Here is an 18,589-nt window from a genome sequence, read left to right on the forward strand (position 1 = left end):
AGAGGACAGGATGTACAGTAAGTCCTCTTCCAAGCTTTCCTCTTAGCCAGTCATGGCAAGGATTTCACTGCCCTAACAGATGTTAGCAAATAAGGATCTGTTTCTCTTCCAGGATCTGTGGATAAGTGCCACTGTTCTAAGACTGTGATTCTCTTTCAGGGCTCAGAGTTTGTTTGTTTTTTTCCCTTTCAGTGCAGGCCCCTGTTGATGGACCAGCGGATTCTGAGATTCCCTCTGGCCAGATTCTGCGTGGCTTGGCTCTCCCTGCAGGCCATATGCCGCTTTGCCCAGGGTGAACCGCGTGACTTGCTGGTTGGTGAAGCTGCTGGGCCTCCGTTGGAAGACGCCACCCAAGAGCACGGTTACTACCTGCAGCAATTGTTTGGGCAATATGGTGAGAACGGCACTTTGTCCTTCGAGGGCCTGACCCGCCTCCTGCTAAGCCTGGGGCTGGGGAAAGTGCAGGTGGTGGAGATTGAACACGAGGAACTGGGACACGGTCATGTCTCCCATCTGGATATCCTTGAGGTCCAGGAGAACAAGCACCTGCACTCCCACTCAGCACTGGATCACATCGGCAAGACAGAACATGGGGCTGAGACTCAAGTGGAGAGTGTCACCCCCACCAGGTGGGCCCATTTTAAAGACTGGAAACATCCAGCCGGCAAAAATGGCTGCACTGGGGTGGGCTTGTTCATTCATAAAATAGCTTTCCAAGTGAGCATGGGCAGTCCCCAAAGATCCATTTGTCAGAAACAGTGGTGGAATTCATTTTTTAAAAACTACCGGTTCTGTGGGAAATGACTTGGTGGGTGTGGTGTGGCTTGGTGGGCATGGCTTGGTGGGCATGGCAGGGGAAGGATATTGCAAAATCTCCATTCCCGCCCCATCTTCATTCCCACCCCACTCCAGGGGAAGGATACTTCAAAATCCCTATTCCTTCCCCACTCCTAGGGGAAGGATATTGCAAAATCTCCATTCCCACCCCACTCGGGGGCCAGCCAGAGGTGGTATTTGCTGGTTCTCCGAACTACTCAAAATTTCTGTAACTGATTCTCCAGAACCTGTCAGAATCTATTTATTTATTTATTTATTTATTCGATTTATATGCCGCCCTTCTCTGGAGACTCAAGGTGGCTTACAATATGTTAAGCAATAGCCTTCATACTTTTATATATACCTGCTTTGTACGGCTTTCGCCCCCCCCCCACAAGCAGTGTTCTTTTTTATACAAAGTCAGCTTATTGCCCCCACAATCCGGGTCCTCATTTTACCTACCTCGAAAGGATGGAAGGCTGAGTCAACCTTGAGCCTGGTGAGATTTGAACTTGCAGTAATTGCAGGCAGCTGGTGCTAATTAACAGCACTTTAGTCTGCTGTGCCACCAAGGCTCAAGAATCTGCTGAATAGCACCCCTGGTCGGGAGGTAAATGGGAGGGTTCCCCCCCCCTCCGTAGCCTTTCCAGAGGATTTCAGGGTACCTTTGCCTTGTTGTTCTGGACAGGCTGGATGTACTTCCAAACAAAGCATCCGGACCTTGTTTGTTTGCTAAGAATACCTCAGTGGCACCCAGAGATAAATCAAACTGATGCTAAAGGCTGGTTCTTTGTTTCCCGCTGCTTTATTTATTCCCTAGGAAAGAATCTGAAGAAAATGTTAAAGTCAGGTGGGGCAGAGACACAACCTGGCAAATGCCAAGGGAGGTCTGTGACAAATTAGCCATCCTGATTCTACAGTGTGAGGGAAAAATACTTGCGTCTGTACACAATGGAAAATTGCCAGCGCATATTTCCATTGAAGAATGAATTTATCAAGGCATGGTGCTTGTTATGTTCTTGATCGGCAGCTAACATCTTGCACAGCATCTAAGCCCAAGCAAAATAAACATATTGCTTGCCTCAGCGTTCTGATCTTGCTGAACCAGGCAACCTGCTGTTGAAATATTTATTGTCTTTCAAGAAGCCGAGAGCTAGCAATAATAGGCCTGCTTCAACCACTGAAAGAGAAAAAAGGAAGTGAAGCAGCAGCTCTTCTCTGTCAGCCATCAGGGCTAACATTACATTGGGAGGAGAGAGATAAATTGAGAAAAGATAGAGGTAGTCCTCATTTAGCAATCACAACTGGAATTGGCAACTCAGTCATTAAGCAAAACAGCCACTAAACAAAACTGCTACCGTGCTTATGATCTTACTTCAGTGTTCTTTTGCTTTACAGACTCAGTCTATAGTCTGTAAATGAGAGAACTGGTCACAAGGTTATATTTTCATCACCATTGTTAACTGCCAAAGCTGCTGTACAGCAGTCTAAGCAAGGACCACATATATATTATTTAGTTAGATTTAATAATAATAACAATAATAATAATAATAATAATAATAATAATAATAATAATAATGAAATGTCATGAAAGGAATGCAATGCACTGATTCTGCTTTCGATTAGGAAATCCCACCCTCAGCCATAGACATTCGCTAACTCTTAGTCCAAACTACCCCACAGGATTGTTGTGAGGAAAAAACAGAAGGAGGGAGAGCTATGTACACCATGATAAACTCCAGGAATAATAGTGAGGTATACATTGAAAATAGTAATTATCTTCAAACCTGCAGCTTTGTGTATTTTAGTTCTATTTCTCTTAGTTCTTTTTCTTTTTCTGATTATTCAGGAGATTTAAGTTAGCCTTACAGTATCAGAATGGTTTCTTAACATTTCAGTGAAATCTTTCCCTGTTGAGTTGATGATGATTTCACGTGTCCTTCAGGCCAGGATTCTCTCTCCTGGAGCCCAAATTCCATACCTCAGTGTCTCCTACCTTCCATGAAGTCAGCCATGACCTCAAGCCCAGCTTTGGGCAAGGCCGAGAGAAATCTGACAAGGTGAAAGAGGAAAATGTTTTCATGTCTCCCCACGGACATTCTAAGCTGAACCTTCTGGAGGGAGTCATTGCCTTGGATCATTCGGTCTTCAATCACCTGCATGAAGATGTAAGAATTGGAGATGTGTTGGAGTCATTCTCAAGATTTCCTGTCTCACTGCAGCAAATGTATTGACCATATTGGGCTGGCAGGGAAGCAATTATGCTTTAAAGGGAGTGGGGAGATTACAAGTTGTATTTTATGGACTGAAAAATAGAAAATGAGTCGAGATTCTTTCTTTATACTGGGGACATGTTCCATTTGGAAAGAACTCATATATGTGCTTGAAATGGGGCACTCACAGCTCACCTATGGATGGTAACCTATAGATGACCTTCAGGCTGCACCTGGTCTTCAAGCTAATTGACAGAAACTTGGTTATCACCAGCTATCCCCCAAAATAGATGGTTAGAAGGGACTTAACCCCATTGCAACCAGACATCTGTTTTCAAAAGCCATCCTATAAAAACACCTCCTATTAAAATATGCACCCATCCATATAGTCACATACAGACACCACCACACTCACATAGAAAACACAATGTTGCCCAACTGGTGTAGAATCCTATCTCTGCTTTTGAGGAATGCTGAATTTTTCTGTAGCTCCCCGAGAAAGCACAATGTATTTCCGATTTCCCATGCTATCCATTTCTGTTACTGTAATTCCCCTACCAAGCTGGGCAGTGGTTTTCTCCTCTGCTCAGGAGTGCCCCCAGCCCAAAAAATGGATAATGGATAATTGTAGTGGAAATTCGTTCTTTCCTAATTGGAAGGTCACAAGCCCATTTTAGTCCCATTACTCATTTCCACAATAAACAGCCTTTTGGATGGTTCTTCTCTCTCCAGTGCCTCAATGTGTCTCAGCTGCTTGTCAATTTTGGCATGAATACTGTCTCCAAAATTACCCCAGAGCAGTTCACCCTGCTGTGCCCAGCCCTGCTCTACCAGATCGATAGCCGTGTTTGCATCCAGCACTTGGACGATGTGACTTTCGACACGGCCGGGAATTCCCTTTGGATTGGTAAGCCCTTCCGCCCTTCTCAAATCAATCCGACTTGCATGTCTCCAGTGAGGTTGGCTTGGGTGAGCAGTAGGAGACGGAGTTAGTGATGTCACGGGAGGAGGCATGGTCAAAGCTGTCCCCCTCCACTTTACTGGTAGTCCTCAACTTACAACAGTTCATTTAGTGACCATTCAAAATTACAATGGCACTGAAGAAAGTGACTTTTGACTGTTTTTCACACTTAGGACTGTTCCAGCATCCCCATGATCACGTGATCAAAATTCAGATGCTTGGCAATTGACTCATATTTATGACCGTAGCTGTGTCCCAAGGTCACGTGATCACCTTTTCCAACCTTCTGACAAGCAAATTCAATGGGGAAGCCAGATTCACTTTAACAACCATGTCACTAACTTAACAAATACAGTGATTCGCTTAACAACTGTGGCAAGAAAGGCAGTAAAATGGGGCAAATGTCTCACTTAGCAACAGAAATTTTGGGCTCAGTTCTGGTCGTAAGTCGAGGACTGCCTGTATAGCTTGAAAGGGGAGTAGGAGGTGTGGGGGGAAGCAAAATGTTTCCAGGCCAGCCTTGAAGACACTCAAGTTGGGGCATTCATTTCGGGTGCCGCAATCTATAGATTTTGGTGATGTGATTTTTGAGGGAGGGTGTTTTTTATTGCTGTTTATAGTTTGGGGAAATGTGTGAGGTAGCAGTTGGTTTTCTACTTTCACTTCTTCCATTCATTTATCAAAAGGAGTAGCTGAAGATTATGGATGTGGCAAATTGTAAATTGGGTGCTATGGCGGGGGTCATGTCATGGGGTGGTCAGTCACATAACCTCATCAAGACAGTATATTTTGTTAGAAAAATGAACAAAATGAGTAATATATTATAAATTCGAACACAGGGTAGACATTGCAGAAGGTTCAATTTACTGCTATATAAATGCAGTAGTAATGTTAGTTTTGGGCTCTTCTTTCTTTTCCCTCCCTTCCCCCACACGACAACTCCCTCAGTCATTCAACATGGCTTCCTTTCAGCTTTCAGTTCTTTCCTTCTTCTTTTTTTACCATTCACTCTAGTCGTGTAAAGAATTCCACATTTCTTCTGCAAATCCACACTGCTGCATACCTATTTAAAATATATAAAACAATATTCCGCGCCTTCCCTTCAAGGTCACTCAAATTGTTCCTCAGAAAATCCTTATTGAATATAGGAGAAAATGTCTTCCAAAATCATACTCGAGTCTCAATTTGCCTGGGTCTTTATTCATTGCTTCTTGATTCAACTTTTCTTTTACCAAACTGGCTTTTTCCCAACATCCTCTGCCTCCAACCTATTTTCTAGGAGTTATTTTAAGAAGATATATAATTACTTATGCCTTCATTACTCTCTTGTGAGGAAACTATTCATTGCAATCTGTAGAGAGAAAGTATTGTAGTCCTTCCATCCCAGGGAAGTGTAGCTAATAGGGTCACCACTGTGTACAACTTGCTAGTTTTAGAGCTGTGTTTCTTATTCCTATCACCCTCTATGCTTTCCACAGGCCTGGGCTGGGGATTTTTGGCTATCACCCTGACCAGCTTGCCCTCAGCACTGGCCATCATCTTGGTGCCCCTACTCAGTCGAGAAATCTTCCAGTTCCTCCTGACTTTTCTGGTGGCGTTGGCTGTGGGAACATTGTGTGGGGACGCTTTGCTGCACCTTTGGCCACATGTATGTACCACTTCTCTTTCTTCCATTTGGGGTACATTCCAGAGGTAAGTGGGTACCACCCAACCATCTCAACCTTGTTCAGGGAAGCCCACCTACGACGTTGGGATTCTGCTCTCTTCACATCATTCTCATCAATACTTTGTCCTCTTTGTTCCCGTTGTTTTTAATGAGGTATCTCCCACATTTCAACTCAGTGAATACTCCTCAGGACTTGCTGGTTTGCCTCCCTGTTAGTTGTTTTCTTGACAACAGGATTTCTCATCATTAATGCTATTGTTAAACCCAGTGGGACTTGCGCTTGCTCCCAGGTGAATAGGGTCAAAGTGATGCCAGAATCAAACAGTAGAGCTGAACTCCTGTCATGTTTCCATGAAGAACAAATGTGGGGATTTTGGCTCAGATCTTTCCAGTCCTATTTTAAGGTGGTTTAAAAGGATTAATCTCTGTTCTGAATTCTTCCTTTCTCTGCTCAGAACAATTGTTTTTATTCAGGCACAAGTGGGCTCCCATGGCTTGCTGTCCTCCGAAGAAGATGGCATTCTGAAGGGTCTATGTGTCCTAGGAGGCATTTACTTTCTCTTCCTCACTGAGAATCTCATGGGAACCCTCAACCAAATTCGTGCAAAGAGGGTAAGAAGCACACTGGATTATAACACTCCTCAGGGCAGGAAAAGACATGTGTTATTCATATACATATGCCTAATCCAAGTCAAACAAGCAAAAATGTCTTATATGGCAAGGTTTCCCCTAGAATGAGAAAAGGCATCTCTGAACTATGGCCATGTTATACTACTTCCTCCACTACAAGGAGATGATACCCTCTGGCATGATTAGGGTGGGGTTAATATCTCAATATGCTTTTTAAAAAAGTTTTGCTTTTTCTGGACAGAAACGTATGGCTGGAAAGCAACTGAAGCAATCGTCTACTAAGGTAGATGAGAATGACGCAGAGAGGACATCGCATAGTGAGTTGTGAATTACTTTAGTATAGTACATCAAATCCATATTAGTATTTTGGTATTCTTTACATTCTATTTTAGCAGGGAAGATATGTGTCTCCTAGAAATTTTCAAAGGAATTTATGTGCTTTGGTTCAATGATTATACACCTTTTTGAGCCCACTTGAATAAATGCATTTTAAAAATATAAAAATATGTATTTGAATGGAAGCTCTTACTAAGACCTCTTTCTTCTGTCCAGCTATTGGATAGATAGCTGAAAATTATCTCAGCGATCAGTATCTAGCATCAGCACTGGTACTACTTGTCCCTTCAGAATTGTGATTCAGTTCTGTATTTAGCTGACATGATGTACCTGACAAGAAGCTGTTAGTTTTAGATAAAGTTGCCTGAATTTGGAGATGGGCAGTAAATAAATTTGATGAACAAAAAACTAAATAAATTAATAGTTATGTTTGAGGAGTTTTTTAGAAGCTAATCTGTTAATTCAAAGACATACAACAAGGAACAACAATAAATATATTTAGAATTGAGAGAAGAAACAAAAATGAATTTGTAACACAAAGACACTAGTAGGTAATATGTTTCCCATATCCCATATTATTATAGAACGCATCCCATAATTGTGAAGGGCCATTTTCATTCGGTAGCTAGAAGTACTGAATATGGCACAGGACCAGACTATCTACTGTATCGCCTTTCCCTAAGGACATCTATCCATCTACCAGGTCAAATAGCATGGGCACACTCCATTGGTTCCTTCCCTCAAATATTATCATCTAATGGGAATTAAGAAGCATGACTTTTCCATGGCAACCCTTGCCCTTTGGAACCTCCTGCCACCTGAAGTTTGGCAGGCTTCCACCTTTTAATCTTTTGTAATATCTTAATGACCTGGATTTTCCCCCAGGCTTTGGGAGAAGATTAGATGATAGCACATTAACACAGATTGGTGCCAGATTTTTTTTTAATGTTTTCTGTTTTAACTGCTTATGTTTTATAGTTTTAAAAATCATTTTATCTGTTTTTTAATCTTTGATTGGGAGCCACCCACCCAGAGTTGGCTGAAAGATGACTACAATAAAACATGACTAGAGAGTGGAACTAATAATAGAGGACAGGCATCATCTGTTGTAGGGCCTTGTCCAGAATCTCTAAAATGATCAATTGCCATCAAGTACAATCAAGGGAGAATATTGATCTTCACCAGCAAAATGGCATGAATCTGACCTGTGTCTTTGCTCAGTCTCTCTAGGTCCTAATGGATTGCTAGGTGGGTCAAAGGTCTAACATGTTTCCCTGAAACCTCAGTGCCTTTATTTCTCAAACTGAATCAGATTAGGAAACAAGCCAAACTGCTGTTACAAACCTATGCTCCTCTATTCTTGGCGATAACTCTAGAGCAGGGGTGTCAAACTCGATTCCATTGTGGGCTGCATCAGGGTTGTGTTTGACCTTGGGGTGGGGGTGCATCTCGATGTCAGTTGTGTCAGGGACACCTGTGGTGGCCTCAGCGCTCTGTCAGCTAAAATGGGCTCCTGAGCTCCGTTTATGGCTGCAACAGCCTCCTGCAACCCTCTGCCAGCAAAAACAGAGCACCTGTTCGCTGTTTCCAGGGTGGTCCTGTGGGCCAGATCTAAGCACTCCACGGGCTGGATCCGGCCCACGGGCCTTGAGTTTGACACCCTTGCTCTAAAGAATGTGCATTGTAAAAAAGGTTAAATATTTAGGGGTATATATTACAACCTCAAATGTAAAATTATATAAAAATAATTATGAATTGCTATGGCAAAAAATACAGAAAGAGATGGAGAATTGGGGAAAATTACAATTATCTTAGTTGGGGATAATAGCAGCAATAAAAATGAATGTTTTACCTAGGTTTTTATTTTTGTTTCAAATGATACCAATACTTAAGAAAGATGATAATTTGAGGGATTGGCAGAAGGGTATTAATAAATTTGTTTGGGCAGGGAAAACACCGAGAATAAAGTTAAAAATAATGCAAGATATACATGAAAGAGGAGGTCTTAAAATGCCTAATTTAAGATTATACTATGAAGCAGCTGTCCTAACAATAATTAGTGACTGGATTAATTCAACAGAAGAAAGAATATTGAATATTGAAGGATATGATTTGTTATATGGCTGGCATGCTTACTTATTATATGATAAAAAGGTGGATAAGATCTTTAAAAGCCATATACTAAGGAATGCCTTGTTACGAGTTTGGAAGAAGTATCAATATAAGTTAAATTATAAGATACCTATATGGGCAATACCCAGACATGTGATAGAGAATATAAGTGTAGAACAAAAGCAAGAGGTGATTACCTATAAAGAGCTTCTTAAAATGGAAGGGGGTATATTGCAGTTAAAATCTATAAAGACATTAAAAGAAGAAAAAATAATTCAAACTTGGTTTCAGTATGGACAGTTGCAAGCTAGATGGAAAGAAGACCAGAGAATTGATATCATGTAGAAGGAGGAAAATTTGGTAAAACAAATTAGAGATCAAGGTCAAATGCATATAAAAAGATTATATAATATACTCATAGAAATAGATTCAGAAACGGAATTAGTTAAGGATTGCATGATAAAATGGGCACAAAACATTCAGGAACCAATAATGATGGAAAGTTGGGGAAAAATATGGGTTAGAAATGAAAAATTTACGCAAGCACAAAATTTAAGAGAAAATTTTTATAAAATGTTTTACAGATGGCATTTGGATCCTAAAAAGTTGGCTTGTATGTATCCAAATTTGCAATCTAAGTGTTGGAGATGTGATTGTGACGATGCTACTTATTATCATATATGGTGGACTTGTAAAAAAGTTAAAGCATTTTGGATTAAAATATGGTGGATTATCCAAAATATTCTTAAAAAGAAGATAAAGTTTACTCCACAATTGTTTTTGTTGGGTATAATCACAGATTGTACGGTTATAGAGACAAAATTGATTTTAAATTTAATAACTGCAGCTAGACTTTTGGTGGTGCAATACTGGAAGAAGGAAGAATTGCCTACTATTGAAGAATGGACATTAAAAGTGGCAAATTTGGCAGAAATGGCAAAAATTTCAGCATACTTGAAAGATCATTCACAAGAAAGATATATATCGGAATGGAGAAGATGGATTGATTACATTCAAAACAAATATCGAACTAAAAAATATCAAATAGCTTATGAATGAATAGAAAAGTTAAGAGTATGTATATTTAGTTAAGTAAAAGGCGAGTTAAAGTGTTGAGGGGGGGATAGGAATCTGTAGTTAGTTAGCTTAGTTTAGCATATGATTGTTAATTGTTTTACCCTATATTTTGTTCTGGGAAGTCTGGGGAGTGGGTGTGGGGGGGGGAAGGAAGGGAGGGGGGAGAAGGGGAAATATTTGAAAAAAAAAATTGTTCTTTTTTGTAAAACTTTTCAATTAAAAAAAAAGAAACTAAAAAAAAAAAAAGAATGTGCATTGCGTGGCATGTTCTCAGTTTCCTAGGCTCTCAGTCACACGTTCTAAGATCTTAAGACGTGATGTCAAAGAGGCAAGTTAAACAACATTTTTTTCTTTCTTTTAATATGGTCTAAACTTTTCAGGTGCTGAATTGCAGAATTTGAGAGTGCCAGAAGAGGACGCTGGAAATGTATATGGCGAAGTCCAGGACTGCTCCATTCAAATTCACAACTCAGAAGATCACAGGGCAAGCCTGGAAAAGCAAACAGAAGAGATACATCACCATGGTCACTCCCACAGCCCAGCTGGGACTCTCAAGGCTGGGATAGCTGACATCGCTTGGATGGTTATCCTTGGGGATGGGGTACACAATTTCACAGATGGATTGGCAATAGGTCAGTGATTTCTAAGCATGCCTTGCTCCCATCTTGCGACAGAAAAGCAAAATATCTCCTTCTCGCAGAACCTTTCCTCAGGAGATTAAGGTGGCATACATAGCACTCCTTCTTCCTGCTTTTCCTCTCCCCCACAACCCTATGAGGGAGGCTGGGGTGAGAGGAAGTGACCATCCCACAGTCGCCAGGGAACTTCTATGGCTGAGGGTGGATTAGAATCCGGAACTTCTCCCTCCTAGCCCAACACTGCTACACCACATAGGTTCTTTTAGGCTTACATGCCTTGCTACGCTGTTCTTCTTCTCTAGGGGCTGCCTTCTCAAATGGACTCTCCAGTGGCTTAAGCACTACGTTGGCAGTCCTCTGCCATGAACTACCCCATGAACTGGGTGAGTGAACAAGGGGGATAATCCTGCTTCAGGACTATCTGATCTTTTTGCCTGTCTTGTTTTCAAGCTGGCCCAAAGCACCGTGGAAGCAAAAGTAGTCATGCCTGCCACAACAGGTTCATGCCTAGACATTGCTGGCTTCCAGAGGGGTTGAGGTAGCCTTAACTTTCTCTCTCTTTGGCAGGAGACTGTGCTGTCCTAATCCGGGCGGGCATGCCACTCCGATGGGTGCTGTTGTTTAACCTGCTGTCTGCTTTCCTGGCTTATTGGGGCATGGTATTAGGGACAGTTGTCAGTCAGAACACTTCCCAAGTCACTCCCTGGATCTTTGCCACCACAGCTGGTGTTTTTCTTTACGTAGCTCTGGTTGATATGGTAAGGACTCTGTTTCATTTCTCTCTGTATGGTACAAGCCTTAATTTATTTATTTCTACCTGACCTTTTCTTGTGGTGGTATATGTGGGAGTCTTCCCTAATTTTATCTTGATGGTAGCAATGAAGAAAGAGTGGCTGACACCAGAGGGCCTAAACTCACCCACTGAACTTTGTAGGCATCTGGAGCCTTGACCTAGGCCTCTCTGCTCCAAGCCCAACCATCACATTGACACTTGGAAACCACAGAATGTGAAAAGGTTCCTTCTTACTTATCGCCTTCCTTCCTCACCCTTCTTTATGGAAAGCACAAAGTGGTGTTTTAGTATAACAATCCTGTACTTAAATTGGGAGAGAGACCAATTTATGTCCAAGTTGCAGGGGTGTTAGAATGTTTTTCATATCTAAAGCTTTAGCCTCAACCAAGCAATGGGAAGGGAACATGCAAAATTGGAGGAATTTTTTTTGATCCTTGGTACATCTGGCCCCGATTCCTGCCTAGTTCCATCTGCTGTAGCTTTTCAAGATCAAGGAAGGTTCAAGTGGAAATTTATTTTATTTATTTATTTTATTGAATTTGTATACCGCCCTACTCCCGAAGGACTCAGGGCGGTGAACAGCCATAGAATAAAATATAGAGATACAAAATTTAAAATAAACTAAAACGAATTAAATAATTTGGCTGAACAAATTTAAAACCCCAAAAATTTAAAACCAAGTTTAAAATTTCCATTTAAAAAGGGGAAAGACTTAGGTCAGGCCAGCTTGATGAAATAAGAAAGTCTTGAGCGTGCGACGGAAGGTACGCAGATCCGGGATCCTCCGTATCTCCGGGGGGAGCTTGTTCCAGATAGTAGGTGCCCCCACAAATATGAGGTCAAGTTTACCTCTCTGAATTCAGCATCTTGTCTCTGAGATTTTAAACCATTTATTTGGAATATTAATGTTTCTTCCTATCCCCCATATACTATAGAAGTGGTAGAAAGCTATAGAAAGAGAATCAGGTGCTTGTAACAGAACAGGAAAGGTAGAACTGTAATTTCAGACACTTTGGTTCTTATTGTTCCTCCCTTTATAGACTATAGGAAATGAGAATAAATCTAAAAGGATATGTAGGACACCTGTGAGGAATTAGGGTTTGTGACTCTGAAATCCAAACTGCAGGTAAATTTCAGAAACACGCTTCCTAGCCTACATGGCACTTTCCTTAGAAAACATCTTGAAAATCTCCTGGTGCATGAATGGGCCTATGGAAGTTTTTTATCTGAAAAATACCTGGTGCTGAATTGCTTAAGGACTCAAGTAGCCCAAAATTTCAATGTGATTAAGATGACTATACATTTGCTGTTGCTGACTTCTTATGGGCAAAGATCCTATCAGTCAGTTTGTACTAGACTATGAATGCTGCCAAGGTGATAACAGCTGGTTGTTTTTCTCTAGCTACCCGAAATGTTGCAGCGGCATTCTACCAGCAGCAAAAAAAGATCCTTCAGACACTTTGTTCTTCAGAACTTGGGCTTTCTCAGTGGTGGCGGCCTTATGCTCTGCATTGCTCTCTTTGAAGAAGATATCAGTGTCCGCATGAATGAGTAGGACATTTCCAAAGGAATTCCAAGCTGCAAGGCGAAATGCACTCCTGGCTCTGTTGTCAGTTATGACTGTCTTCTTCCTATAGCTGAAAAGGCAGCTGTAAAATCCTTTACTGTAATTGGGTAATCCAAGGAAGTTGAAGAGAACAAAAGAAAGTTTGGAAGAGTGACAATCTCCTTTGCCAACTGCCCCGAACCTGTGTTAATGGGTACGGTGGCAATAAAACTTTGTGCCATGAAAATGTATGTCTGATTCAGCCTGCTTGACATTATAAAATAAAGCAGGTTGCTACTAAAATTGGCATGTTGAAAACCCATTATACTTTGTTAAATGGAAGAGCGGGCAAGTTGTCTTAGGAGAGAGTGGACCTAATTTAAATGTCTTGTTTTAACATAACGTGAAATTATTTAAGAAAGTGTACCTATTCTAGGTAACCGGTTGGTTCTATTATGGTACCAGGTACTCATGGTTCCTACTGCATTTTGGTTAAATAATGGTTTCAAAAGCAGCAGTTATTCCAGGTTAGAAATTTGGGTCTTTAAAGACAAACACCCAGTTAAACCTGAGGCAGCATCCAAGAGGAGCTTGAGACTTGGTTTTCTGTGATGGGAAGAGAAGACTCCTGTAGGTGTGCACATGGGATAAATATACAACAGAAAAGCTAGATAAGGGCTATCTTTTTCCAGCTACAAGAGGACGCTCAGACACCAACCCTGCATTAATGTCTCCTCTGAAGGAATCTAAGAAAGTCCCAGCAAAACAAGCAATAAAAGCACTTGCTAAAACTTGTCTTTAAATTTTATTTTTTCAGCAGCATTCATTGACACTACTGATAAGAATATCTGAAAAATGTTTCTGCTGGGGACACTTCACAATATGCTGTGCAAGGTTGCTGGAGGCAAGGGGGCAGAGTTTTAATCTCTTAAATCAGGAAACTTCCAGTCTCCAGCACAAATTGTAAAGAACAAGATTTCGAAGATGTCAAGGAAGGGGCCAGCAGTGTCAGAATAAACAACTGCAAAAGGCAGGAAGGTAATACATGGGAAAAAGCAGTTGAGGTACAAGTGGCCTCTTTTAGAGAGGGGGAGCTTTTCTGATAGCCACAGCCAGCACATTCTTAATGGCCTTCGGTTTGGGAGGACATCATATTCTAAAGCAGAGGTGGGGAACGCTGGCCCTTATATGATTTTTGGATTTCAACTCCCAGAATTCATGGTTGGCTCAGGAATTCTGGGAGTTGAAGTCCACAAGTCATAAAAGGGCCAGCGTTCTCCACCCTTGTAAATCTAAAGAGAAAGGCTCTGGAGTTATACCCGGGATACTGAAACAGGCAATCCCTCGGTATTTGTGCAGGATTAGTTTCTGTGCTGGTTGTCTTTCTTTCTGGGAATCCATAACTGGTTTGGAAATAGGCAATTGTTAAAAACACACACACCCCTGCTTATTTTCTGGTGACTTTTGGGTGTGTGTGGTGATGGTGGTGATGAAACTGAGCTGCCATCAACTTCAGCTTTACTGACCAGTCATTTGAATTCCAAGTAGGTTGTGTCTAGCAGGGCATGCAGTAGCCACATTAGTCATATAATTTTCTCATGTGTTTGTTCTATCGCTGTTTTAAGTTAGAGTAGTTTGCTGGTATATTACATTCTGAGATATGGTTATCACTTGAGTTGAATTCATTTCTCAAGTAGCAAAAATACTCCAATCCCCCCCTCCTTTCGCCCTATTCAAGGTATCTCTTAGCCCAAAGGTAAGTTACCTTTTAACCTAGAAGTAAACCACACACTGTACCTCTATAGAAATATCTTTAATCCATGCAGTTAAAACCGAGCTCCTGCATAGGATGGATTTTTTTAAAAAATATTTCTGCACCTCAAGGTGATTAAATAGAATTGCCCTGTCTGGCTACAAGCCAACTGGTATAAAAGGATATTGATGTGGAAGGGGGGGGTGGGGGAAGTGTTTTACAGATTGTAAAATTATCTGTGGTTTGAAAATGTTATTTTTGACTCGGATTATAAAATTACAGTCATGTCATCAAGAATTCTCGCCTGTTATCTCTTGTATTTTTACCTACATTGTTGTATCTGGAGACAAGAAAAAAGCAAGGCAAATAGAAGCAACAGCATTTTAATCAACATAATTGATTCAAAGCCACAATATGAATAACAGGACCTGGTCGCAGCATACATTGTAGAAAATAGATCAAGTCTGAATGCTTTTTTTTTTTTTTAATTTTAGTTTTAAGTTCCTGTTAACCCTTTTCCCCCCAACCTCCCCCTCCCCCAAGGTAATGCAGAAATTTTGAAAATGCATATATATCATCTGAGACAAAAAAAAAAAAGGTTAACCATTCACTGAATTCATGTAAAGGGCTTATATAAGGTGGCTTCCACACTGTGCGCAAGACTGAGATGTGTAGAAAGGGGGGATGGATGGCTTGTGATACCTCACTGCATTGTTATTCAATATGATTTTACATAAGATTTCTTTAACATAATGTTTTCATTTCATGGAACAACCAGGCTGGGGTCGGGGTGGGGAAGAAAAGGAAGAATAGTTGATGGTTGGTTTGATAGATCTGCCTTATCTAAGAATAAAACTCTTGAGGGAAACATAATTACTTTGTAAAAAAAAAAATATTGAAGGGACTGCTTCCAATGAAAAAACGAGGGCAAGGAGAACCATAAGAAAGGGAGATTGCCAATCAGTCTCAAAAGAGCAACACTCTGATTGCATATCAGGAACTTCCTTTGCATTGGGCTTAAAAGCAGACTTTGGGGAATGTGAACTGACCTTGGCAACTCCTGCCCTGTAACCAAACAACCCCCTTCTGAAACACTCAGAGTGAGCATTTGGGCATATATATGTATATATATATATATGTATTTGTGCTTTAAACCAGTGTTTGAAGGAAGATCATGTGTCTGCACGTAAGAAGGCAAGCCTGTGAGCTGATTTGAATGCTTATTTTTTTTTGTAATAATCTCTTCTAAACATTGGTCCAAGCTTTCCAAAACTAGCAAGATAAGGGGGCAAAGTTAAACTTCCCCACAATCATTATGGTTCCAAAGATACAAGCAATGGAGAAGGGTGATGCTTCATAGGCAGCACTTCCATTCTTGCTCCAATAACCAATCATTCATCCCCAAACCCAAAATATTACCATTCAAACAATACTCCCATCTTCACTCACCCATTACAACGTATACACGCTCTCATACGTACCTATGCACGTGCACACACACACACACACACACACAGAGGAATCGAATTTAAAAATATCTGCTTAACTAAACCATCCCAATTAAGGCCCCTGCCTCAGAGGAGGTCAACATGGTTGCATGCTGGTCTTGATCAGCAGGTTGTAGATTCAGTGCTCTGAAGGTGAAAACACAATATTTCCCAATCCCAATCTACTCTATTAAATACAAAAGACCAAATACAAAACAGGTACAGTAAATATGAGGTGCTGATTTAAGAACTGCCTTCCATTCTTCCTCCCAAATTAATGCTCACTAAAGTTTTTATGGGAAACAGAGATTTCCCATGCCATAGATTTCCCCTCCTTGCCTGGTGTTTTAAGATATGAAGCATCTTAAGAGCAAGAAGGGGTTTTGTGTGCCCTGATTTGCTCAGGTTTTTACTGTAAGAATTAGGTAAAACGACCCGTTCTTTCTCCATAGCCCAACCAAACTGTTGAAATATAGACTGACTTCCATATCAAGACACCTATCCTCTTTTTAATATAGTACAGGCATCTCTATCATCCTAGAGAGCTTTTCCACACTGGCAGGAGGAGAAGGATTGGGAGATAAAATATCCCAAAATTAAAATTTATGCAGATTAGAATTAATTCAGATCGCACCTAAAGTGGTAAAGGTAACAAAGGATGATTTTGTTTCAGAAAACTCTTGTCAGGGAAGCTCACTTCCCGGAGTTCTTTACAGAATGAAATGTTTTATTTATCAGAGGGACCTTAAAACTCTTAATTTTAAATATGAAAGAAATAAAACAAGATTTGACTTTACCACTTTAGCCAATCTTAACACCACCTGTCATGAATATATATGAAGACTCTGCAGGCAAATACCCATGCACACAATGTGAAGTGCTTGCACAAAGGGCAAGCAATTTTAAAGGGAAATGCTAAGATCCATTCCTCTTCTCCAAATCAGTTTTTTTCAAACAGATTAAGTGGAAATCCTTGACCTGCTCTAGTCTGAATCTATAGCTCTGACTCCATATGCAGAGAGCTTAATCAAAGGAGGAGGAGAACCATTTTTATTGTAGAGCCAAGGGCTCCTCAAGTGTCCTGCATTCCGGCAGCTGGCTGTAACAGACAAAAAGGAAAAGAAAAAAGTCTAGTAAAACAACTTTTAAACTGGCGCAATTTCCCTCCCAGTTCCCTTAAGAACTGATGCTGAAGCGAAAATGAGAAGCACACTGGCCTCCATGCAATTAAGAGAAAATACTATGGTAATGTTAACCAAGGATTAAAAACCTTGCCTCAAATGTGCAGATAAAGCTAACAGAATGATTAAACTGACGGGGTGTCAGAATATGCACTCTTCTCTGAATGCCTTTGGACCAAATGATTCAACATGGAAGACAAAAAGCCTTCCACTTATAAGCAGCAGTTACAGATTAAGCAGGGGGAAAAAAATACTGTAGGGTACCCCATCCCAGTACAGCCGAAGGGATGGGCAAGTTAAAATCCAGCACATCTAGCCAGCAGCAGTTGGAAAAGGCTGCTTTAGTGCTCTGTTTCCATTTTCAGTGGATGTGACAAGATTTCCTTTGACAGTATATTGTGGTTCTCCTAGCTATTATGGGCTACCTACGTTATAAGGTTTTTTTGGTCCCAGACTGAAATGCAAGAAACTGAGAAGTGCTCAGCGGCCAAGAAAAAGGAGCTAGGCAAAGGGGGTGTTTGAGTGAATTCGTATTTTAAGATTTGATATTATTTATACAAGGACCATGTGTGTGTGTGTCTGTGTCTGTGTGTGTATGCCTGACCTGATCTTCTGCTGATTAAAACCACCCTGAAACAATTGCACCGTTATTTCCACAATCTGCTAAAAGTTAGCATCAACAGTTAAGATATCTTTGTCAATCCTTAGAAGACAGGCTGGAAAATACACATGTGTATTCCCTCCCTAACTAAAACAAGGAAAGTGTACAATGTGTGCAATGCCCTCACACTTTCCTCCCCGACTCTTGTTGCATACTTGCAGCTATGGCTGGGGAGAGGAGACAGAGTAAAGTGGGGTTGGGGGGTGGGTGAGAAGCACAGTTTGCGGCTCATGCAGACAGAATATATCATCTAAGTCACCCCTAACAAACACGATCACAAAATATTGGCTGCATCTACCTTACACAGACAACAAAAAAAACACAATTAGGGTGCCCCCTTAAAAGGTACATACCATTTGTGCATCTCAGGGTAAAGAAACCAAGGGAGAAGGAAAGAACTGGTAAAAGCAACGAGGACAACTATGGGGAAGGTACAGTACATGAGAGATCAAAGGTCATCGAAGCTTTCAAGCAGAAAGCTCCCATTGGGGCTGAAAATCAGTGCTTATAAAGAATCTTATCACAATACTTAAAAATCCTTCTATTTATCATTATAATGCACCCTCCCCCCCTGATTCTTTTTTAAATAAAACAGAACACGAAACACCCAATAGTACAAACTATAAGAATGGACTACAAACCCTCAACACAGCAATCAGTTTTATTCTCCCTCCCCTTCTTCTATCCCCTTTATTGCTGCTCCCAAAGAAGAAATCTAT

The 18,589-nt window shown here is 40.9% G+C and overlaps 1 protein-coding gene across 1 annotated transcript; it reads left to right on the top strand.

Moving 5' to 3' along the window:
• Positions 1–207: 207 nt before the first annotated feature.
• On the top strand, positions 208–13,552 carry SLC39A5 (solute carrier family 39 member 5). The gene is made up of 10 exons (XM_070934872.1): positions 208–629; positions 2,762–2,984; positions 3,762–3,936; positions 5,469–5,638; positions 6,131–6,268; positions 6,528–6,603; positions 10,192–10,443; positions 10,752–10,832; positions 11,017–11,207; positions 12,645–13,552. The coding sequence occupies exons 1-10, from the start codon at positions 208–210 to the stop codon at positions 12,795–12,797; spliced, it is 1,881 nt and encodes a 626-aa protein (XP_070790973.1). The 3' UTR covers positions 12,798–13,552.
• Positions 13,553–18,589: the final 5,037 nt, after the last annotated feature.

Source organism: Pituophis catenifer, unplaced genomic scaffold, assembly GCF_029215685.1.
Source record: "Pituophis catenifer annectens isolate HBS135680 unplaced genomic scaffold, rPitCat1.0.hap2 SCAF_2, whole genome shotgun sequence".
Classification (NCBI taxonomy): Eukaryota; Metazoa; Chordata; class Lepidosauria; order Squamata; family Colubridae; genus Pituophis; species Pituophis catenifer.